The 26,121-nt window shown below is 35.1% G+C and overlaps 1 protein-coding gene across 7 annotated transcripts in view; it reads right to left on the minus strand.

Annotated features, from left to right (window-relative positions):
• Positions 1-4,912: 4,912 nt before the first annotated feature.
• Positions 4,913-26,121, minus strand: part of CSNK1A1 (casein kinase 1 alpha 1) — a 49,376-nt gene continuing 28,167 nt past the window's right edge. The window contains exons 5-12 of one of the 7 annotated variants that reach the window (XR_009502428.1): positions 25,772-25,855; positions 21,733-21,872; positions 20,310-20,388; positions 19,277-19,351; positions 15,866-15,972; positions 14,641-14,789; positions 10,780-11,174; positions 8,910-10,030 (exon numbers count right to left, since the gene is read on the minus strand). Coding sequence is in view for 5 of the 7 variants with exons in the window: in XM_059917461.1 (XP_059773444.1) it covers positions 11,122-11,174; positions 14,641-14,789; positions 15,866-15,972; positions 19,277-19,351; positions 20,310-20,388; positions 21,733-21,872; positions 25,772-25,855 (687 nt within the window). In the remaining 2 variants the exon portion in view is untranslated. Of the gene's footprint in view, positions 7,428-8,909; positions 10,031-10,778; positions 11,175-14,635; positions 14,790-15,865; positions 15,973-19,276; positions 19,352-20,309; positions 20,389-21,732; positions 21,873-25,771; positions 25,856-26,121 lie in introns of those variants that run through there. The other 6 variants (XM_059917465.1, XM_059917462.1, XR_009502429.1 and 3 more) reach the window with 6 other exon arrangements.

A 26,121-nucleotide genomic window follows, 5' to 3' on the forward strand; every position in this document is an offset into this window, starting at 1 on the left:
TGGTAATGGTAAGACAGGGCCACATTTTTCTACTTAATACATTCTACACCATAAATGAAATTATCAGGCTATAAATGTACTATGGTACTAGCGGGTGAGAAAATCCTTTCAGTGACTATACTAGTACATTAGAATAACCTACCTCTATAACCCTGATTACATGGAACTGCTCCAAAATTGTAAATGAAATGTTTACAACCACAGGCAAAAATAACTTGATCAAATTTATTCTTTATCCAGCAGAATGTGAATTTTATTAATGCATCCTACTTATATTAGATATGGATAACATCTTAAACCCATCCAATACTAACAACCTCAATCAACAGTTTTAAGCTGATTTTTAAAAAATTAATTTCAATTTTTAATAACTGTTTAGCAGCAAAACTGGCTGACAATTTCTTTTCCTAATAACACACAGACGAGGTACTTGGTGATAGCTAGGTAAGGATTGGCTGGTAAATGCAGTATATATCTAAGAATCGCTCTGGCTTAATGGCAAGTGCCACTAGGAAAACCTTTTTTTTTTTTTAATGTGAACTGTACTGTTTGGCCTAGGTTCTAGCCTTGGTTGTGGGAACTTGAGCACATCTGTACATCTTTTTGGGCTCCACATACATCAATTGATCTCCAAGAGACTAGAGAATACAAGTTCCAGCATTTGGTCCTAAATGTGGACTCTACTAACAGTCCAACAGTTAAGTGGATGACTTGTTTATGAAAACCTTCCTATCATATGATTTTGGATTTTAACTTCTCTGCTACCATCCTGTTTGGTACTTGTTTAAGACACACAGACAATATAAATTATGTTAAAAGGGGTATAGTTAGTTCTCATTTGTGACACCAAGAGTAACAGAAGTACTTCCTCCGACCCTCTGCTTTGGTATCTTCAGAAGTAAAATGGAGACAGGACTTACCTTAGGGGAAGCTGTGACAATTAGGCATATCCAGGTAAAGCGTTTAGAAAAGTGCTTAGCATATAGCACTATATAAATAACATTACCAATCTCTAGGTTTAAAATGGTGAAAAATGGGAAGGGACACCACTGCTTAACAGTATGAAAAACTAAATAAAATCAGCTTTAGGTTCTGGCTCTGCAAAACTTACTAAGCTGTCTTGCCTAAGGTAGTCCTACTGTCCTCAGTTATCCAATGGGAGTAACAGTAACTGTTTCATACGATTGTTAAAAAAGAATTGAGATGATGTACATAATTTTGAAAATCATAAAGTTCTACATAAATTCAAATTCTGCAGGACTTTTATGAAAGCTTAGTATGCCAATCTTTAAAATGGGGACAATCATTCCACTTTCAAACTGAGAATGAGGTTCACAAAAGGCTAAGAATATTTTCTAAGTGTTCAAGCACTCAGTAGGTAGGGAGACACTTTTAAGACAATGTGAACGTTCTACTCGTCAAACCTGCGCTTGCTACTTTTCGCTAAATGACTTTTCTAACGCATTACTTTCACCTTTATTAGCTTTCTACTTCCCCTTTTCATTTTTTATATCAATATGTAAATCATGTGTGCTTATTCAGTAAGTTGCTATCATTATTTTGCTAATGTAATTGACAGATTTGGCCAGTAAGAACCCTTCAAGTGACTCCTGTGTCCTTGCAACAACGTACCCATCACTTTTTGAGATTTCCTTTCTTTCTGCCACAAAAGAATGTTCCAGGTTCATCTTGTACTTTCTCTGCTCCAGCCCTGAAGTCAAACATTTCTCCAAGGAGCCATGGTTTCTTTTAGTATTTAGGAATCAAGATCTAGGTGCTAGGTGTGCTCATTGCTACTGTAATATCATGGATTCTAGGCCTTCAGTGAGCACAGCTAGGAAGTAAATGAAACATTATTACATACACACAAATACTAAACTCATGAAAGACAAAGGGTGAGGAACTGTCCCCCAATTAAAAGACGCTACACAAACAACCAAAGCACAAGAAATGATCCTTTTGTTGGATCTGTGACAGAACTCGAAAAAAAAAAAAAAAGTTATGAAAGACACTGGGGTAATTGATGAAACTGAATAGACTGGACTAGAAAGTTGGGTCAATATTAAAAACTTCTGATTTTGATAATCGCACCATGGTTAATGTAATAACGCCTTAGTTCTTAGGAAATTACACTTACGTGTACAGGGTCATGATTCTGCAACCCACTCTCAAATGGCTAAGTGTATGTTTAAAGAGCAAATGTACAAACAGTAGAGTAAATGGTGCAAAATGTTAACAACTGTTGAATCTGTGCCAAGAGCATAAGGGGATCACTGTACTATTGCTGTAATTTTGTTTTAAATAATATCAAGATAAATTACAAAATGAAAAAGCTTAAAAAGCACCTTGTGAACTAAAGGACTATATAAAACACAAGGTCTTGACGTAGTTCACTAAGATGACCTAGTATTAAGCTCTTGCTTGTCTTGCTGGTTTGAACAATGACTATATTATTTATTTAGTAGATAAATGGGCAATTTATTTCATCAATGAAAAGAAAATGTTTTTATCTTAACTCCTGAGTATAAAGTTAAAGCAATCTGTTAACATTTTTAATGGCATCAAAGAAATGTAGATATGAAACACCTGAATTTTGCTAAAGGCAAATAGAGTGGTTTTTGAAGGTTAGCAACTCATAGAACTGCTAAATTTCATCTTAAAATGGAATGACCTCTTTCCACTTCCTCCAAATGAAATAGTCACCATGTTGGAGAACTGAACCATACAAATTCCTCTAAAATACAACCACGATTCTTACTACTTTCAGCAAGTATGATGCGCTTCAGCATTTCTCATGATTTTATGGCACTTCTCATGATTTTCTCAGAGCAATGGGAGTTCAACCTCTGTCCTCCTTTCAGTCCCAATGAATGATCTAATCCTCCCTTGCTATATTCTCTTTGCTTGGACTCTCTGGATAGGTTAGTTTCCTATTCAGTGACAGGTATTCCACAATGCTTTTCCTTTTTTGGAATGATCCTGGTCTCTTACAACAACTTAAATGGGTTCCCAACCTCCAATTTATCCCTCAATCAATACTTTGTGGTCCTTCCAAAGGGCACTTTCAATATTGTCCATTCTTTAAATGGCTCTGTATTTTATTCTCTACCTGCCACACCTACCTATCTGTATTTCACATCTTTCATTTGCTGCTCCCCATCTAACGAATCTGCTCCCACACTCGCTTGGACTTCTAGCCTACTCTTCCAAAAGCCTTAAACACCACCAAGAGTTAGATGTCCCTGCTAAGTGCTCCCACGGCATCCAAATGCTCACTTTTTAGTAATGGTAACTTAGGGGCACAAAATTGCTATCTCCTCTACTACACCGTGAGTTGTTAAAATGGAATTATCTTGGTCACCTTTGAATTCTGCAGCTGGTGCAGTTTCTGACATCCTAAAGTCAAACTGGAAGGTGCACTGTGATGGAAAACAGCTAAAATCATTTCTTCAAACTCTTCTTACAAATATTTACCTATGAAAAATGTACATGATTGGAATGATAAATGGCCAGATAAAAATCCTTAATTTAACTATCAGACGAATAACTATGATTTATATTGCTCTGGCTAGCCTCCTCACGATGAACGACATGGATCTATTGGTCTCTTTAAGACTTTCTCCACCTCCATTTTACTCTTCTACTCATGTAGAAGTCATCTAATGAGTTAGGTGCTTTGACTCTCAGGTCCTGGGTGGTACTGACACCAAATATCTCAACATTGCTCCCAATACTAAAAACAATCATTAATATTACAAACATTTCTTCAAAATTTCAATCCAGATAGATGTACATGAAAGGCAACAACACAGTAGGAGTTTCTTGAAAAACCTCTTTAAGGGATCTGGTTTGGTAAAAGTAAAAGGTATAATGAACCAATTTGCCCCACCTGGCTGAAAAGGAGCAGAGACCAAACAACAGAATTAAGTTTGAATTCCCAGGTCTCTCAAACTTGCTGCACCTTCGTTCTCATTGTAGAACTCCAGCCACCGTGGGTCCACAGCCCCAAGCAACAGACACAGTGAATTTGACCAACTTAAAATGTGTCTTGGGACAGCTAGCTTCTCTAACAGCTCTGATATTGCTCAACATTTCCACTATACCATTTGCATATGTCCTCAAAACTGGCCTAACACGTCATTTCAGAATATAAATCATTTTACTTCAACAATATACTATTTGATGATTAAGTACAAAATGCATAGCCTGGCTAGATCAAGTACACTCAATTCATCGCCATCTTAGGCTGTTTGAAAGATGAGAAGTGCACTAAAAGTTTGTCAATAAATGTATTCCAGAGAAGAGTGGAAGATTTTTTGGGGGGATCCCCCAAATGTTGTGAGCAACCATCACGTGATTATAGTATAGTCTCACTTCAAAAGGAACAGCACATCTGAGATACCTAAAATTTTTATGTTTGTAACATTTTACTATAGCTCACAGACCTACTTACATGTTGGTCACACGGTTATCATTGTCTTGAAAACTGACAAAGAGAAAACCTAAAATACTGCTATCAGTCTGGCTCAGAAAGAGTCAACTATCTCATCTCACAAACTACTGGCGAATTTTTAGGAGCTAAGCTGAAAACATCTAGGCCACCCCTTCCCATGGTTCACTCTAGTCAAGTTACAAGAACATAATCTCAATATTTCAGCAAATGTTAAGAGAAAACTAGCTCAGTGGCTTGGATTCTAAAATCCTTTTGTTTGGTATTTTTATTATAATGGAATTAAATTTATAATTATTAAAGTATAATCTGCTCAAAACATTGCAAGGACTAGTAGAAATAGGAAAAATCTCTTAATATTTGTTGATAGAAAATAATAGTAAAAGCAACCCTCCAAAATTCCACTTGCAGGCCATAGGAGCATGAGCACAACTGTATGGGAGGAGATAACCAGTCTCTCCCTTCATATATATTCTTTTTTATTTTCTTGTTATACCTTCCCAAAACAGAGACATTCAACAGTAGTTAGAATGGCCATCTCCCAACATTTAAAAAACTGCACCCCCCAATGGGTGAACAAAGTAAAGAGTAGTAACCTAGAGTTCAGCTGAGTAAGCCACTGCGGAGCCTTAAGTGGTGAGGTCTTCCAATTTCAGAGTGATGTGTCTTCAACTTGTATCATCATTTTAGTGGAAAAACATAATTTAATTTTGGTGAAATGAGATTCATCTCCCGACAGGATTAGTAACAGCATTCACTGAATTTCACATTCTTCTTTTGTGAACTGTGAAGAAAATGAATGGTAGCTAGAAGATCAATGGTATTCCAGCTCCAGCTGTAGATGGAATGACAATATACCAGGACAAAAACACCTATATTTTGATTTACAAAGCTAACAGCAGTTTTAAATCTGCAACTTAATTACAGACCAACTACACCACAACCTTTTCAAATGGCAAAAATACAAAAAAGTGTTACAAAAATATTTCAGAAAAAGTGCATAGTCTAAGTGCATAGTAAATAAAAGCACTGAAAAATATCTTGCTAGAGGGAGTTCAGCTTGGAAAAGTTATTACCAAAGCTAAACGTTTTTATTTTACACAAACTATACTCAAAAATAGCTTTATGAGACTGATTTCTGGCTAAAAGTATCAAAGGGTTTATTAGTCAAGAAACAAATACCTTAACCAACACGGGTGGATAGAAGGAAACAAAGAAGCTGCCTACCCCAAAGTTCATACTCATTAAGATTTCTGCAGTATGATGGTGCTAATATATCTTTTAATGGCAAAATGTGGTCATCATTGAATTAATTATTGCTAACATAGTTTTCAAATGAAAAGAAAAAAAAAAAGAAAAAAAAAAAGGAAGAAAACAAACCTGACACAATCTGACCAAACACATGTCAATTTACAATTTCAAGGTTATTTTACAAAATACCTACATTTACACAAATAGGCGCCTGGCAGCATTTTTAGACAAAAGTTCTTTTAACTTATCCTGATGTGCTATAAATGAATAAATTACACTAAAGAATTAGTTATTAAGCTTTTCTTTCTCTTGGGTCAGAAAAAGAAAAGAGCCACACATAAGACTGAGAGATGAACTGCAGGTAATTTATAGAAATGGGTGGGGGATAGGGAGGGTCAGCAGTCACAAGGACCTCACAGGGTAGGATGCTCTCCAAGGTTAGGAGTCAATCTGCTTAGAGCCAATCAACAAGGAATTTAAACAATAGTTTCATTTTGTAGTTAAACCCTTTAACGCTTTCATTCTTATTCAAAATCAGTCCAGGTGTTAGTCTGAGGCTGCAAAAGTTACAATACCAAGTCCTGGCAGTTGCAGCTGCAGCACTAGGTATTGTGCCTACAAGTCATAAAAAAAAGAAAAATGAAAGAATGCCTTTCCGCTTCAGGGAAAAAAAATATTTTTAAATAAAAAATTTGAGAAAAAGTCATGACACTAAATCTAAAATGATTCGCAAAGGAATATTACGTAACAAATGGCTTGAAGTAGTCTATTAAAAAATTGGGGAGATTTTGATTTCGTAGTGAGTCAGCAAGGCATTTTTTTTTGTTTTAAAAAATCTCATTTCCTTACAGAAACAGTTTATAGTTTTTAATGAACTTGTAAACAAAAAAGCTCCCATTTCAAAATAAAACAAAATCCCAGATCATATAGATGTTTACAGTGATTACATTTATCTAAGCAACATACATACATGTTCAGTTTAAGATGTTAACTAAATTTCTGTGACAAATATGCTTTTTTCTTGTTTTTTTAATACCAAGAACATTATAGAGTTAATGCAGAGTCCTAAGGATAATCTAGTAGTCACTAAGTTTTTCTTAAGTCTTCACTTTAGATGCTGTTATTTCTAGCACAGTTAAGCAGGCAGAGTCTTTCATATGCTCAAACACTGGAATCTTTGGTTGCTACCATATCAGCTGGCTTGCAAACAAGAAGCCAACCATTTTAAGAATGTTTTAAGTGAACAACTTGCAAACCCCAGGGATGGATAAACCCTAAGAATGCACAATTGTGAGCATTTACAACCATCACAACTGTGGCTGAAGACTGTTCATGCCGTTCTTCTGAAATGAGATCTCAAAGCAGTATAGTTCAAAATAAAAGATCTTAACAAAAAATTGGCATATGCACAATTTCTCCACCAATTTGTGTGTCAACCATTTAGTTAACTTTTCCACTTGAAAAAATGCAATAGAAAACTGGACACCATGTTTCACTATCTCAGTTAATATTCACAATTACAGCGGCTACAACTCAGGACACAGCATCACCAGTGCTGCCCAGAGCCAGTTTATACTGAAATTAAGTTCTTTACACCAAGTAAATGGTTGTCCACAACCACTGGCTAGTGTACATAATGAACTAAAATTTCTAGATTTGGGGAGAAACAAATGCTGCTCCGATCATCTGCTCTGCTTCTTCTGTTCCTTGATTCATGCTTAGAAACCTATTAAAAAAAAATCAAAACAGAAAAAAAGAATGTTAAACTCCAAGTTAAAAAAATTTTCTTAACCACACCCAAAGTAGGGAAATAATTACTTTAGAATGGTAACTCATATGTTATTTTCATCTATTTGAAAATCACTAGGTCAGGTGAGCGTTTAAAATAAAAAAAAACAGGAAACTTCTGTACTGGATGCCTCTAGGCAGGAGTGGTATACAGTGAATTAAAGCTTTCCCGTCCAGCATACAGTTCTCAAGAGAATTAGTGGTAATTCCAATAAGCCTGTTTTTGTTTACTTCTGTATTTCTAGTACCTAGAATACATTATGTGTTTATTAGTCAAATAAATAAAAAATAAGATTGCTTTATCAACTAGAAAGTAGTTTTAATCATACTGTGAGCAGGAACTTTTCTGTACATTATTTCTGACACAAATGAGGAACAAAAGGCTTTAATAATAAATGTATTCCAGGCATAATTATCTGAGTTATTCCACTGAACACAAACCTGGTAAGTATATGATTTTTATACAGAAACCTTAGATCTATAAAAATTCTTTACGTCTATCAGTTACATTAAAAAGACTAGTTTTTTACCACTGATTTGAAAATGTAAATGAGTGAGGCTTTCTGGCTTTACTTTCAAGCCTCCCCACCCTGTAAATACACTTCTCCTCCTCCAAAAATCAGACCTCAGGGCTTCCACATAAAGGCAGGTTTGAATAGGAGGCTCAGGTAATAATAGCTGCATGTTCTATCTACAGCTGAAGGCAACCAGAGGAATTACGCCCATTTCTAATACCTACAAGCTTTATCTATAGCTAAAGGGAATATGCTGTCTCAACATCATGAAAATTCCATCAGCACCTCTCACCTACAGGCCTCCTTTAAGTCATCAATGACCCTTGGTCCAACCCCTCCTCTTATAGCCAACCTATATAGCTCATTCTAGCTCACTCTAATCACTCACTTCCTCAGCACAAACCATGTTTTTGTCAATCATAAGCTGCTCCTTTTTTGGTACTTCAACATTTGCAGGATCATCTCCAGCAGGCTTTGTGGGATAAATGAAATAGTTCTGTAATTTACTTTTCATGCATGTATGCCTTTGTTTTTTCATTTGAGGGCAGAAAGTCATCTTCATTCATTTGAAAACTATATTGTGACAAGCTCCGAAGACAAAGATGTGAGTGTTGTACTTCTCTGTCTCTCCACAGTGCCTTAACAACAGAGTAGGTGCAAAACAGGCTTTTGCTGCCTGTCCTAGCACTAAGTTCATAAAGCAAATGCCAAAAGTGAAAGATAATGAAACTTTCTGAAAATGTACTTTGCCACAGGAATACTACGTTTCTGATGCACGTTATTAAATAGGATTCGCAGTGTAAAACCACAAAAAGAAAAGGCTGTCAAATCAAACCTGAATTAAATTTTTAAAAATCTGACCATATACTGTAACTTAGTTCCAATGTTAAAATACAGAATATTTTAAAGCAAATTAAAACTATGGATTAGCTAAACAGCAATGACCCTTATCCTGAGGAGAATCTGGTTTCAAGTCCTGCAATTATCATTAAATACAATAAAAATGTTTTAACAACCACTAAAATTGTTGGGTTTTCTTACACTGTAGCTTTTTTACACAATTACACGATACTGAATAATTACTGGTATCCCCCTACTTTTCGAAAAGTTCGCTTTATGCCACTTCACATTATATGAAAGGCCTACATTAGTACCTGTTTTCATTAACCAAAGATTTTTTGCTTTTACGAAAAAAGGCAAAAAGCAAAAATAGCATTCAGCGTTTCACAGCAAACCTAGAGGCAGCATGCACCCTGAGTAGTGATAACGGCACTCCTGAGGAGTGATAAAGGCACTGCCAAGTTCTTTCCCTGGGAACTACCATCAGCCTCAGCCGCCACAGCTATGAACTGTGTCTGCTAGCATCTATGCATTATCTCAATTTTTCAGCAACATGTATCCTAAGGTAACTGCTTCTTTGCTTTATGCCATTTTAGCTTAGGAAAGGTTTTGAATGCCCTACTTTCAGACAGGGAAACCTGTACTACGTTGAATATCCAAACAGCATTAAAATGAAAACCACTGTCACTAACAAACTAAAAAGAAAACATAAGTTACATTGTCAGTCAAAATATTAGAAAACTCTTGTGTCTTTAATAGGGATAAGAATTGTATCTGTTCATCTTTTAATCTGATATTTGAAGAACTGCTGGGTCAATTAATGATTACAATTGTTTAGTGGCTGGTTAAAGGCTAGCCTAACAATATTCCTGGTAGAATAGAGCAGTCAAATCCAGATTTAACTCTTCAGACTGGTCAATGGTAGGATATTCCACCCAGGGATCAATGTTTCTCCGGTGAATTGTCCTAAAATGTTACAGATGCTTGTTTAGGAAAAATCTCAATAGGAGCATTCAGCAGGTATTCAAGATTCAATCTTCAAGTACTAGGTATTCTTTTCCTCAGTGTGCAATTAGTCCTTGGTTTGTCTTGTAGTTTAGGTGGTATCTCCTGGTTTCTAAAGTCCAAAAACCCATCTTCACTGCAACAGTTAAAATAAGGAATGAAGGAATGAATCCCTTTGTTCCTAAAAAAGAGGGGGGGGAGAGGGAGGAGTTAAAATAGGGTTGGAGAATTAATGTGACAAATTCAGGACTTAATAGATACATTTAAGTTTTCTTTACAAATCTGCAAAAGGAGAAAGAATGTTTATTTTTATACAACTAACCAGGAGATTCTATCCCTCAGTCTGAAATCTGGAAAGTATGTATCCGCTCCTATTTGTAAATTAACTTCAGATTAACTTGATTTTGTTTTTCAACAGAACCACAAACTAGTTCAAAGATATATTTATGTAATAGTAAGGCTAGGAAGTTTGCGATGAGCTTTTAAAATTTAGAGTCCTTTCACAGTGTAAGACGTAACTTTTAAAAATTAATTTTGACTATAATATTTACATTCACTATGCAAAGCCATTTATATTAACTAACTTTTCTTATAATATGCTTGTGTGGTTTTTCTGGTTGTATAGAATCAGAATCAAGTTTGGAGAATTCTGAATCAGACTGACAGTATAAAAGTTGAAGGAAAAAACAAGAACTAAAATAACTCTTCTTTTTCCACAGAAACTAAAAAAGTATTTAGTTGGGAAAGATAAAGGAAATAGATTTTATTTTTATCACTACAAATAAGATAAATGACAACTTAAGTATAGCAGGTACACATCATTCCTAAGCTGCATTAAAAAAAAAAGACTGATGACCTGATTTCCTTTGTCTTCTCTTTTACAGAATTAATTCTGCTACAGATTTCTAAGGATGCTGAATTTTAAAATACCTGTTACAACTGCTTCCTTCCCCAGCTGGTAGATGGTCTGCATTATACACCACTGAGTCACAGCAACACTGTACTCTTCTAGGTCTTCTGACAGTTGTTTTCAATCTGACAAGTTGAAAAGTTTGATAGGTCCAGCAAGCCTTCGAGAGGTGGGCTTCAGATCACTTCAAATCAACTCTTAAGCACTCATCTTTATTTCCTGTTGGGTTATTTGGTTCTTTTCTCTCCAGCTTTATTGTCCACAGTGAAAAAAAGCTGACAAAAATTTCAGCAAACAGATGCAGCTCCCCGGCACCTCTTTGGATTGAGAGTATTTGGAGCAGAGCAGTCTCTCCAGATATTTCAAGGTCTTCCCCTGTGATATGGTTTACGTTGCTGAATGACCAGCCACGTTCCTAGCAGCAATTGGTGAAGTCAGAAAAAGTTAAGCTAGACATAAATGGTAAGTGAAGCCCAGTAAATACTGGAAGGTAAATCAAGGAAGACCATGAACATGTAGGATAATGTGACGGGAAAAATATTTCTAATCTATTGAACGCCAACAATTTGACATTCATGTATATTATGATAAAACTATGCTTAGTAGCAATGACTGGAATAGTGAACAGATGGGTTAAGATGATGAGAATAGTAGAATTAGGAGAGGATACACCTTTGGCTTCACTACCTTCTGCAATTCTCCCCATCTCTGCCCTCAACTAAAGAAATGGTTAAGTGAATTCTGAATGTCCTAAAAATATTTCTTTTTCCTTTACTTCTTAAATGTCTTGAAAAGTACTTTCCTTATAATCAAATATAGTTGAAGGGAGTGAAAATGAATTTGGAAGTGTATCAGATGTGTTATCTTTTGTTTTCCTCTTTAATGTGTATAAAAACAATAACTGTAGTCTTGTGGTACCTGAGCACTTAAAAACAGTACAGATCATAGTGAGCATTAGGGTAGACGCCTTGTAGTCTTTTGATGGCCTTCAAAATGGAATATTTCAAAAGATCTTTTCTTTAGAAAAGGAAACAGAAGTCTATTACATATAAGTCCACCTTAGCTGAATGAGTCAGACTTTAAAGTCTTTGCACATTCTTAGTAAACTGCTAAAACAACTTATAGCTTTCAATGGAAGAAACATCAGATAAAGATTTTTCCAAAATTATCACAGAAAACGTATTAGTAAAAGCTACCATTTGGGGGATTTTTTCCCAGGAATGTATGTGCCCGCAATATAGAGATTCACTTGCTGAAGATCCATTTAAGATACTGAATCCTCTGATGTGGAAACCCCTGAAAGGGTAACTCGTGAATAACAAATGATATATTTAAAAAGCACATCTAAAATTTTAACTAGAAAAATATAATACGATTTTTTTTCATCACCACGGAAAAGATTTCTTGATATCAATGAATCACTGAGCTCTTCCTTGAATAAAAGCTTACTGTAGGGAATCCTAAGAGAATATGCTTTCAAACACCCTTATTACTTAGAGATTGGAATCAGGAGTAAGTAAAGCTAGAGCAGTTATTTTCAAACTCCAAGCTTCACAGGAGATTTCTTACTGGATGACCCAGATAATGGGGTTGGGGTAGAGGTTAGTTAGGGGAAATAGACTCCCCATACTTATTTCATACCACCCTCAACTGTGCTATGCTTTCATGGCTTTATATATGGGGTAGTTTTGTGTAAGATTTGTTTAGGGCACTAAGTTTTATATCCAAAATAAAACGAGTCAAAGATTAAAAAGAATTTTGTTCTTTGTATTCTGTGGAGTGGCATGTTTTAATTGCAAGCAATATTTAGCTTAGAGTCAAAACATACTGCCTGGAAATGCATTTCTGAAAGCAGTCAGTGATATGTGGTGGGTTTTATGAAAAGTCCAAATTTTCAAGATTTTACAAGTCCATGTTTGTGTGATATTTGTATAACCCCAGTGTCTAATAATGCTATGAAATTTTTATAAGATTTTAAGTTGCTTTTATGAAAAATACAATACAAAAGAAGGATTAAACTTAAGTTTAATTACAATTTTTTCCAATGAAACATACTAACTCAGTGGATCCAACTTCTCATCTTTAAGACCTAGATAAGGCAGGACAAAAATTTTGCTTGTTTATTGAGTAAGAGACACACAGTAAACTAACAAGGAAACTAGCTCAAAATAAGGTAATTCTTTCTGAAGGCTGCTGAATGCCTGAAGTGCAATGTTCTAGGTCAGATGAGATTTCAACCTAATTTTCGTTCTAGAAACTGCAACTTGTAATAATCCTATTATCTGAGCTAGCTTTAGTCAAAAACTGGTTTCATTTTGTGAGAAAAAGCAAATACACTGTAGGTGTCAGGTCCTCAGTTTACGGAGTCTATGTGGTCTTACCTAAATGGCAGGACCACTTCTCAGCAATACTAGCCACCTACCTCATTAAGAACCTGTTGACAATATGTTTAGTTATATAATGATTAAAACATTCAAAAGTGACAATTAAATTCCAACTATGATGCAGAGGTAGAGCACTGGGCAAGCATTAGTGTTTGTTATCTTGAGTTCAAACTTCCTCATCTAAGAACTCCCACTACATTAAACCTCCAACTGTGGATCCTTCCCAGAAACGTGGAAACGAAGTACCTCAACTTCATTCCTAATAGATGAGCTGCTGGGAGGAGGATGACATCAGTTAACTATACTACTTGAAAAGTATCCTCAGATTAGAGCCTACTTTTACATTACAAAATTTTTTAATTGCAACAGTAAAAATATGGACCAAAGAAGACCAAGTTCAGATTAGAGCAGTGATTCAGAAATTATGTAATTAGAAACCAAAAAACAAACCTTACCTGCCCACCACTTCCAGGAAGTAGGCAGGTATCAGGAGGTAAGCCCCAGAAAGGGGAAAAGAAAAACAGACAAAAAACATAAAACACAGGAGTTGAACTGTATGGCAACAGTGATAAGAAATGGCACTGTGCCCTAACAGTTCTACTCCTTAGTAGCACTAAGAGTGCCAGAGAGATATAGAAAGGAAATAGACTAACAGCTCAGTGGCATTTGCCCCAGTTTTTTTTTTCTTTCCAATTTGCGAGGAATAACTGCAGAATTCAACTCTACAGTAGACAGACCCCTAGACCCTGAATATTTGTACAATTAAAAAAAAGTAAAAAAAAAAAAAAAAAAAAAAAGTAAAGCCCTAAGAAAAAAATCATTTTGAAATTAAGAACATATATAGCTAAGCAGCAACTAAAAGAGAGATTTATTTTTGTGATAAGGAAGGATGTGTCGAGCTTTTCAGTTATTTGAGCACTTAAGAGAGTAAATGAGGTGCTCTACAACTGAGAAGACAGACACTTCAGGGGCAATGCCAGACTCACCTCTTGAACTTAGATCATGGTTCACAATTTTCCATTTTTAATTCTAAAGCATTAACATGCAGAAAAATTCTTAACACTGTTAGTTGGAAAGAAAGTCAAAATACCATGGCGAACCAGATTCATTATTAAAAATCAACAAGTGTTAGGTCTAGGATTTTGGATTGATTGATTATACCATATTCCCAACACCGAATGTTTATTTTGGAAAGGGTTAATGAATGAGTAAAAAAGATGCAGTTGTTAAAAATGACCCAAAATCCCAAGAGAAATGATAATAATATACACACATATATGTATATACAAATACATATACATATATATGAATAAGGACATTTGGGTTTAAAGTTAGTAGTCAAATTTTCCAAGGACGTCTTTTTTTAAAAACAAAGAGCCAAATTTTTATGTATTTTAAAACCACCTCCTCGATCTAACACTGTTAGAAATGGATGAATTACCCAATTTTGTGTTCAATTTTTTTCCCTGTAACGTCACTTGGTTCTTGGCTACTAACCTTTCATGTTACTCTTGGTTTTGTCAGTTTGCTTGCCTGTGGGGGTTTGGGCCTGCTGACCCTGCCCACTTGAAGAGGCTGCCTGCTGTGCTGCTTTCTGCTTTAACATTGTCCAATCAAATGTGTAGTCATATTGGTGATTCAGGGTCCTGGAAAATATAAAATTATAGGTTAACCCATTATTAATAGGGTCCAATTAAATACTCCACAGAACTTTCAAGACAGTGAGAGCATTTTCTAAGGAAATGAGTATCTTCTCTTAAGTGCTGTAGCTTCTACAAGATTTCTTTCCCTACAGATGACTTACTGTTCAGTTAATTCCACTTTTTACATGTCTCAATTGGGGGGAAATGATGTCACCGCTTTGGTCTGCTGTATTCAAGAATAAATCCTCTCCCTTTTCAAAAAGAAGCTGCCTTTAAACTTTCTTGAAATGAGCAGGGGAGTGGGAATGAAAGGCAGCCATGAGGGAATTCTCTGGCAGTCCAGTGGTTAGGACTCCGTGCTTTCACTGCCGAGGGCGCGGGTTCAACCCCTGGTTGGGGAACTAAGATCCCACAAGCGGCACTGTGCAGCCAAAAAAAAGCAGCATGAACAACAAAAACACTGAGTCAAGCTGTCAGTTATGGGGGAATATTCTTAACAGAAGGTATCCCCTAAAGACAAATCAGAGTAGACATGAGACTGTAACTTTGACAGGGCGATGTCTATGCTGGTGACTTGGGAAGACTTTTCTAGGATTAGAGGATTATCCCTAATTCTTCTCTTCCAACTAAGATTTTGAGCCACATGTACTTTATTTTTCCCTTTTGTTCAAGACCAATTACGGGTTGTATACCTAGGGACCCTAGAGTTTGGGCCTACCTCCACAATATCATAAACTCCAATTATTGCCTGATATTTTAATTGCTATTCATTTTGGTATTGAGCAGGGTTCTCTACCAAGTTGGAGAGTCCCAACTGCCACCAACAGTCACTTGTATCTAATGTGAATTGTGTAACTATTGTGGAAAACTTATATTCTACTTTGAGTCTGATTTAAGTTTCTCCATCCCAAACTAAAATATTTCAAGGACATTTGGAAATGGAAAAATGTCAAACTCACAGTTTCTTAACATTTCATCATACTGGTTAGACCCACTTTTACTTGCTACTTGTCAGAATAGATATGTTGGGCAGACTGAACTAATTTCCCTCACTGGAGTTTATAGTCTTAAAAACTGACCTGAAAAGAATGCGGAATAGCTGCCTCAGGTACATGTAATCCGGGGCTTCCTCAAAGCGCAGCCCACGGCAATAGTTTAAGTACATGGCAAATTCTGCAGGAAATCCCTATGAATTCAAGAGTTAAAACACAAAATTAAGACAACAACAACAAAAAACTTATTTAAAACAGAAAAATCAATGTATTTAAAAACAAGCAAGAAATGTATTTGAGGATATTTTACTACTTTGCTATAAGATCTGAGAACTAAAATAGCAATAGTGTCTTGGTATCCTCATAAATTTGACAAAATTTCATCGTCCCAACCACCTTATTATGTACTATATCTTTTAATATTGGTAGAGGAAATATATATCCTTTCCTTACAGTATCAGGTTCTTAAATAATTTAGATATCCCACTTGTTAACCTATTATTTTATCAATGTACAGTAACTGGATGGCAATAAAGAATAAACAACAAAAATGAGGCCAGTAATGTTCTTTGCCAGAACAGGACAGTGAGTGGGTACTCTCTCTCCATTCTGAAATTACTTTCTTTTTAAACAGCAGTATAGACCTATATAAAGAGAAGTAAAATCAAGAGTGCAATTATACAAAGCAACCATTGTTATGATATAGATCAATCCACTACCACACCCTATGAACATACTGGGTTTGTCTTTTCTTTTTTCCATAATCCAATGCTTCCTCCTATGAATAGATTGGGTTTGTCTTTTTTTCCATAACTGTTATCATACTGCATACATAATATATTCCATTTTCCATTAAAAGATTGCAAGCATCCTTCTATGTCATTTCTAACTTCCGCATGAACTTTTTAGAAGTTCATGGCTGGATATTATTTGACCTAATGAATACATCATAATTAACTTGTTCCCTATAACTGGACATTTAGAGGATTCCATTTTTCTCTATTATAGACAATACTAATAAGTACGTCTGAGGTGTAAACTGTTTCCACGTTTGGTTTCTTAGCAAAGATTCTCAAAGATGTATACAGACGTTTTTTAAGGCTGTAGATATTAGTCACCAAAAGGATTTTGCCATTAGGAACCTAGAAATGCGAAGTATTTTAACAACAAAAATCCTCACATCTCTTCCCTTTGAGTAAATGTGAATGTGAAGGGAGATGAGTTAAAAGAGGCAGTCTCCTCCCAAAACCTTATGACTTTGAGAAATTTCTCACATCCACAAGGTAGGATAGAATGTATATATCCACAACATTTATTTTTTACTGATTACAGTGATGGAAACAAATTTAATTTTTACAAAGTACTTTTTTAAAAATTTATTTTATCTATTTTATTTTTGGCTGCGTTGGGTCTTTGTTGCTGTGTGCAGGCTCTTCTCTGGTTCCGGTGAGTGGGGGCTACTCTTTGTTGCGATGCAAGGTCTTCTCATTGCAGTGGCTTCTCGTTGCAGAGCACCGGCTCTAGGCGCGTGGGCTTCAGTAGCTGTGGCACGGGGGCTCAGTAGTTGTGGCTTGCGTGCTCTAGAGCACAGGCTCAGTAGCTCGGTAGTTGTGGCGCATGGGCTTAGTTACTCCACGGCATGTGGGATCTTCCCGGACCAGGGCTCAAACCCGTGTCCCCTGCACTGGCAGGCAGATTCTTAACCACTGTGCCACCAGGGAAGCCCTTATAAAGTATCTTATGCTATTTTCTTTTCCAGTGGACAGTTAAAAATACATAATAAACATATTGTACATTTTAATTTTTAAAAAACTCTCAACAGGACTTTTCAACTTTTAATATACATTCACAGTCTGTATTAATAGTATTCTGCATTTATCAAATGAACTTACTTTTACAAAAGAAAACTACCAACATGATAAGCATTTCATATGTAAAGTATGAACTGTCGCTAGACCATGCCGCTGGACCATAAGACTGAAAACAATCTCACTACTTTATAGTAATACCTAATACTTCGGTGTTCATTGCACCCTGAATCAATTATATGTGTCTAATCCAGAAAGACAAATGTAGTTCACAATTTCCATATCAAAATTAAGATGCAGCACACAAGCAGAGAATGTACTAAATCCTCCCGTTCTCTTCCTGTAAAAATGGCTGACTTTTATAAGTCAAATGAAACTTTGTTAAGTAAGTACTGTATGGAAAATATGATGTTTTGCTTCCTGAAGTATAAGACTTTAAAGTTATTTGGGTAAACTATAACATATGAATATTTTATTCATTAACCTAAAATGTATTTCATAATTTAAAACAAATCCCCAAAGAGTCTCAGAAAAGATCATAATTTCCCAACCCATCCCCTGTTTCTGTAGATATGCAGAAAAAGAGGAAGCAAATTTGTGGATGGGGAGACTCATAAAGACATCATCATTTACTCCTTTCCAAAGTACTATTTCAACTCATGCTGATTTCTCCCTTCTACCACCCAAATATGTAATTATATATTGTTTTCTAATTATTTCAGGTATGCAACTGTCACAAAGATGACCATGTGGTCTTCTTTCTATGGAAGAGACATCATGACACAAGTATCTTTCCACTCTCAACTCACGTGCCTCTCTTCAAAGTCTGAGATTTCAGAGAAATGAGCCAGATTCAAACTGCCACCCATACTGTTGGACACTTCCTATTTCTGGATTGTTCTAATCTGCTTGCCTTTGTTTCCCTAATTCCTTGATGTGCCAATTGTGGATATCCTTTCTTCTCTGGCACCAGTTTAAGAATAAGGGGAATATTTCTTAACTTAATTTTCTCATAAATTGGTTTTGAGGTTTGGAATTGAGGTTCTATTAGAAAAGTTTACCTCCTTCTTATTTTTCCTCAAATTTAAAACAGATCATAGGGCCTAAACCAGAAACAAAAAACAATTATTTTAAAATGACTCATATGTTCAGGTCATTCCTTTTTAAATTTTTTTGGCTGTGTTGGGTCTTCGTTGCTGTGCGCCGGCTTTTCTCTCATTGCGGTGAGCGAGGGCCACTCTTCGTTGTGGTGCGTGGGATTCTCCTTGAGGTGGCGTCTCTTGTTGGGGTGCATGGGCTTCAGTAGTTGCAGTGTGTGGGCTCAGTACTTGTGGCACGTGGACTCCAGTAGTTGCAGCACACAGGCCCTAGAGCGCATGGGCTTCAGCAGTTGTGGCGTGTGGGCTCAGCAGTTGTGGCGTGCGGGCTTAGTTGCTCTGCAGCACATGGGATCTTCCCGGACGAGGGATCGAACCCGTGTCCCCTGCACTGGCAGGTGGATTCTTAACCACTGCGCCACTAGGGAAGTTCTCAAGTCATTCATAAAGATACCAAGAATCAACCAAAGTAAATTTAAAACAGTAAATAGCTACTCAATAGGATGCTTAAGTTCTGAGGCTAGAAAAGAAAATATTCCTTTTTGTTCCTGGATCATTCATATTAAAAAAAAAAAATCATCATGTACACTTACCTTACATAAAACTTCAACAGGTGTGGACATCTTCTTTTCACTAATTTTTTCATACTTTTGCTTCTTTGTTGCAGCCTGTGGAAAATAAGAATCAAACCACACAGATATACCCAATATTATGAGAAGAATCTTACTAGTTTAACATACTACACATAAAAGGAAACTTGAGATTCAAGAGAAATCATAACCTAGAATAAAAAAGAAATCAAAGTATAATACATGTAATCTCCTTTTCCTAAACTGTTAACTTTTCACATGACTTTCTGCTTCAAGAACGTTTTTAGTTATTAGTAAAGGGTGAGTTTAACAGGAATATGATTTAAGTAAAAATAGGTGGAGTCAAATTTGAAATGAGATTTCTGAACCCATATTCAACAAGGGCAAAATAAGCAGATCACTACCAAACTCATGTGGCTGCCCATCATTTAGTGACATTAATAACTGGTGTTATTTTTCCAGTGTAAAAATATTCACATTGGATAAAGCTACCCACACATTGAGCAATGTGTCAAGCTCATAGATGCTCAATAAATATAGGGACCATTTACCTTTCAAGGACCAATAAAGCATCTAAACAGCCATTAAATTCTTGGACACAGTAATTTATCATTACCATACAAATACAAAAGTAATGGTAAAACTCCTAATTAATGGAAACAAGTAAAATGTTAGGACAATTAAATAATATAGCTAGTATTACTGGATAAACTAGTTCTACCGTACATAAAAGTACACATTTTCAACATAATGGCAACACATCAAAATGAGAAAGTCTCGTTCCTTCCAGGTAAAGCTACTGGTTACCAATGGGTACCTGCTAATTGTCCCAAAGGAAACTGTTCCTCAAGTGTGACTGTGAGAGTCTATTAACCTAATTATTACAGAAACGATCAGATTTTATTTTACCAATAAAAGGTAAAAATAAAGTCATTCACTCTCAGAAAACCTCATACTTTAAAGGGACCTTAAAGATCATCTCCAATGTGTATTTGTATTCTTAAAACAAAAAGCTGGTGATATAAGTCTGGTTTACCTTTAGTCCTTGCCATGGCAGGCTGGTTCTATTAAAATACATCAAAACATATCCTAATGATTCCATGTCATCTCGGCGACTAGAAAAGAAAATGTAAATTTAAAGGCTGGAATTATTGTGAAGAACATGTGAAAGAAAGCCAGGTACACAAGAAAAAATGTTTCCAAGCAAGGAGAGAAACTAATTTGGTATCTTGTGCAAGAAGTTAGTTAAGGTAATTTTTAAAAAAAGTCCCTAATGGGTTACTTCTAAACAAAATTTCCTCACAGAATCCAAAATTATAAAATCCAACACGATCCTGCAACTTAACTTTTAAAGAGCAAAAGGAATTTAGCTAAATAACTTTCTAAATGAGGTTAATGAAGATGGAAGAACCATCTAGCAGGACATAAGTTTTGCAGAAGCTCACAAAGATTATTTAGGGATAACGCTGAAAAAATTAACAACTTAAAGCTAATTAAACATCTATATGAATATATACACATACATACATATATATATACACTTACACACATATTCAGACAGATACATGTATTTAAGGACTGGTAATGGCCTACAGAAGATGTGAAACTATAGTTTAACCAAGGGTACTCAGATATTCATGGCTATTCCCTAAGCTTAAAAACTCATTCTCATTTTCCTGGGATAGCTTTCGGAGCTTTTTCTTTAAAAAATTAGAATGGACATTTCCCTAGTAGGGCATAACTTACAGAGATATTTCCCAACCCATCCCCTATAGCCCAATATAAATAAAAACAAATTCACGAGTAAAAAAAAAAAAAAAAAAAAAAAACTCATTCTCATGAAGTTCCCTAACCTGGAAGCATATCATATCTACGCTTATTTTAAGGAGCAAAAAGAAAAATGATTGACAAAAGATGAAAGTAGATGAAAAACTAGAATTCAAGTCAGAAAATAGAAAGACCACAGAAATTAGGACAATGTTTAAACTAAATCCTATTCATTTATGTAGGGGTGGAAGAGTAGAACAGGGGATGGTCCACCAACCACATTTTGGTTTATTAGGAATCAGATAACATTCTCCTTGTAAAAATAACCAATACATTCTTCCCCTAAACTCAACTTGCATCACTAACATATAAAAAGCCCAAGATCAGTATTAAGAAAAAAAGTATTGTCTTTAGCTGCAAAAAGAAACATAAAGTTGGATTTATGCTTCTAATTTCCATCATGCAATATTTTCTCCTCAAAAGACAAGCTTCAACAAAGAAAAAAAAAAGGCCTCATTTAATCGGCTTCTCTGCACTGTCCAAAGCAGCAGGTAAAACGATTAATAAGTGTCTTTCAAATCTTCAGCCAAGAAACATCTTTAGATATTGTAAGAAACTAATTAAAATATTTTAAAAACCCATCAATGGCTTTTGCTATGGATTTGATAAACACATTCAATTTTCAAACTCACCTCTGTTCAATACCAAGATGTGCATTGATGCTAGCATATCGAGCAGTGCCAGTGAGATTTTTATCTTCTCTATATGGTATGTGTTGCCTTGTCCTGTTATCTCTGTACTTTTTGGCCAAACCAAAATCAATAAGGAATAACTTTAAAAGAAAATAAAGAGACATTAGGTTTCCAATCTTGTTCAGTTAAACTGCTTCTTACTCATTAAATGGCATCTATTCTATTTTGTTCAATTATATTAAAATAAAGCATCATAAACAGAACAGATAATGAACAAACTTAACACTCCAATAAGCTTTTATTAGTCCTCATCAATAAATCAAGTTAAAAAAATACAGTTAAGTCAAGTGGTTGATCCCTGTCAGCTGAACAAGTTCATAGGCCCAGTTCATTACACATTCTTTGGAACCTCTAACATAGTGGAAAAATGTATACATGCTCAATAGCAGAGTTGCTGACAAGTGTGCTGTATGCCATAATGAAGCCTGACATCCTGTTACACTGGTAAACAAGCATGGGGTTTTAAAAAACTAGACATAAGCTATCTGGAACTCTTCCATTCTACAAAGGCCACTCTTTAGTATGCCAACAGAATGCTCATTATCTAAAATAAGACAACTCTGAAAGTTGTATATTGACAACAAAACCAAGATTTTTATTTATAATAAATAAGCATTTTAAAACAAGCATGCATTTCATTTTATTTCCAACTGACATTTACGCATGTGAGCAGCTTAAGCTTCTGGAAAATATAACAAGTTGATCTAAAGTCTTAAAAAGCACTTAAGTATTTATTTATTTAAATAAAGGTGGCTTACAATCAGCAGTTTAAATGAGCTAACCAGAAACCAAGTAGTATTTTAGAACAAAATAATGTTTAGTGCTGTTTCATTTATATGGTACACAGGGCGTAAGATACTCATTTATAATGTAGCTAATTTTTAAAATTAATTCAGGTTTACTCTCCATGATTAAAACTTTTATATGAAGAAAAAAAACAGAAGTATTTTGGGGGGAAAAACCCAAAGTATGTTCATATTTACCTACCTTCTAAATCAAAATAATCTTAACTTAAAATTTTATTTAGCCTTTATCATAAAATCACTTATCAAAAGTTATGTCTACAAAGTTTATCAAGCAAAGCAGGTCTATGTGCTCTTATACTATGTAGCCCTACACTATTCTTTTCTAGTTACACCTAAATTTTGTAGTTTTTCTTCCCATTAGGCTGACATTAGGTTCCTTCTGCAGTTTACAGTCTGTGATGTACTGGGAAACATGACCACCTAGCCTGTTGGGGTTTGTGTCAAAAAATAACTAAAGCAAGTTACTGATTTAAGTGAAAAAGATATGACCAAGTGCTTCTTTTAGGAGGATGAAAAATGCCTATTTCAGGCAGGCACTACAACCTAGCCTTAGTTATACACTGGATGGGAAAGACTGAGGTTTGAGCTTCTGTAACCATGTTGACAATGAAACACTTATTTTCACCTGGTCTACTACAAAGAATGAAGATTAAATTTTCAGTAAAATGTAACTGGATAATGAAAGCTCTTTAGTATGATTAAACTCACTTCTTGAACAACTGAGTTATTATAAAATAGGGACAGGAAAGTTAATGTTATAAAACACTAAGAGAAATAAAGCTCATACTCTTTAAGTTTCTTTCGATATGAAAATTGGCTCAGTACTCAAATATTAAAATGAGCAAAATATACTTATGTTAAGCAAAACAAAAATTATGACTTAAGTTCTACAGATTCACACTGAAAAGAAAACAAAGGAAAAACAAACATAAAAGGACATCCAGCTTCATGGCATTTAAAAACTCTCCCAAAGAATTATGTGGGTTATGAATAAAAAGTGATAAGGACATAAACTTTCTTCTAAGGATTATTTTCTGAGATTGCTTCCTTTAGTACTCCAAATGGAGGCGAAAACAGGAACAACTCTGACATGGTTATGTCTGATAGTTACATTCATGTCTAGATTCAACAGCTCCATTTGCAACTCAATAACCACTTTCTCACAACTAAAAGACTGCTTTATAAAAACTCAGTGTTCACTAGAGTTCTTTCCTTCTACAATTCTAAAGGACAAAAACCTAACTTATTAAGAAAACAAAAACGGACAAACACTATCTTCTTAAGTATCTCAATCTTCAATATCAAAGCAAAAAAATTTTTAATTTTCTCCTATAAAAACTGAAAATGAGTCAGGAAAAGTAATGTCACTGATAAACAAAGGTATCCCATTTTAAGAGCAAACAACTGAAAACTACTTAAAATTAAAAAATTTTAAATCTCTTGATAGTTCATTACCTTCTGGTACCTATCATGCTTCTTTAGTCACTCTCTATGCACTGAATTCAAAACGAGTAAAAACATATATAATGGGAAATATTTACATGAAACCATGTCATACCAAGGATACAACCCAACAGCCGCAGATATGTAAAGGTAAAACCAAACAAGGAAAAGTCAGTATTCAACGTCATAAAATAATGTGTTTTTATAGGTCTGCATATGCAAAGAGACGTTTAAACTCTTCGGTTGTCAAGCTGCTTTCTGTGGATTTTAATTACATGTTCTAAGTAAAATTTGTGGCTGTTTTAAAGAATGCAGCATATTTTTCAAAGGAATGTGGAAATGAGTTAATGTTGGGTATGCTGGGATAACTCCATTCAGCAGACGTGCATTTTCTTCAGAAACGCTACTGCCAATTTTAGTTTTTGGTATTACAACAGTTTTTCTCCTAACCAGGAGTCACATTTTCCTGCCCTTCAGAAAATTCACAAGATTACTTTTCCTTATAACCCAGAAAACCTATTATTAAATAATTATGTTATAAAATATAAGTAAAATGTGTGAATGTATATGAGTAAGTAAAAATAGGGCAGTAAAGTTGCCTTACAACGTACCTAATTACCCACCATCCCCCCTCTCTGCCCAACCAAGACCTAGTTACCATAGTTGGTATTTCTTTGTGAATAAAAATAAAATTGAATTCCTGAAACCTTTTTAACAGTGGGAGAACATAGTTCCTGAAATAATGCTGGGCAGTATGGAAAAGGATTAAATGATTACCCAGATGATACTTGTGGTTTAATAACGGAACTACAAAGTATGCTCACATATCAAATGCAACTTTTTTCCTTTTCTGATTACTTATGTCAATACTTACTTCTCAGTGTATACTAAATTGATAAAGATTCGTTCATTCAGGAGCTTCAAAGATTAAGTACCTAAATGGTGTGATTTTTAAAAATTATTTTCCCTTGTTTATCTGAAAATTCATACAGTAATAAAGCTATCTAACTTCTACAAAAGTAAATATGAAGAGTTCTGCTTACATTTAAAAAATATTTGGAAAGTTATTGGAGTGTTTAGCCTGCTAAACACTAAATCATCAGGTTATGCATCTGTTTATCTTACTTATGTGTCACTGATGGTAATCGATAAGTGCTTCAGTTATCGTTATGTTGTTAGAATACAGTATATTCCAGTCCCAGAGCATATAATGCTCTTTAAGCATTTTATGCCACTTGTTTGAAGCTGAGAGAATTCTTATATTGAGGTAATCAATTCTAGAAAAACTAGATCTGAAATCTGATCTACACTTACCTAAAGTACGCTAGGGAAGGGGAAGAGAGTTGATGCAGAATATCATCATTCAGCAGTAATGCAACTCCAAATTATTTTTAAAAATTGAACAGTCTATCTCAAGTTTACCATTAGGTAAAGAATTTCAATGGTAGATCAACACATTTCCTCATGTGCATGTTAGAGATCTAAACATAATCCTGTTTTCATTTAGGTTTTCTCTAAATTTTACAAACTTTAAGCAAAAGCCACAAAGAAACATCTTAGTAATGTTATATGTTTGCCAAGTATGTCTGAATAATGCCAACATAAGAGGTGCTTGAGCAAGATCTACATTCTCCAGAATTAAAACAAAACAAAAATAATCAAAATAAAACAATAAGAAAGAAAAGCACATGAATTTGGGATTGAGGTTGGAATAGGAGACAGTTTCAGACCTGGTTTAATCCTGAGAAAGATGGGTCCTGAGAAGTACTAACAGTCATGCTTCTTTTCCTCTTCCCCACTGGAGATTCTAAACACTAAACAGACAATAGAGGGTGGCAGTGCATCAAACAGTATTGCTTACATTGCAACAATGGCCGGCGCAGACAGGCAACACCGAGGCATTAGAGAAAGAACAGGGTAGCCAAATGCCATCCTTCTTCCACCAAGCACTGTAGCTTCTCAGTTTTCCAAATAAGAATCACATGCTTAAGAACATTTGAATTCTGGAAAATACTCAGGTTTTTAATGCCACTATATTGTGTCACTGCCTGAAACAGGGATAGCAATGGTGACATTTGGC

Source organism: Balaenoptera ricei, chromosome 3 (assembly GCF_028023285.1).
Source record: "Balaenoptera ricei isolate mBalRic1 chromosome 3, mBalRic1.hap2, whole genome shotgun sequence".
NCBI classification, from domain to species: Eukaryota; Metazoa; Chordata; class Mammalia; order Artiodactyla; family Balaenopteridae; genus Balaenoptera; species Balaenoptera ricei.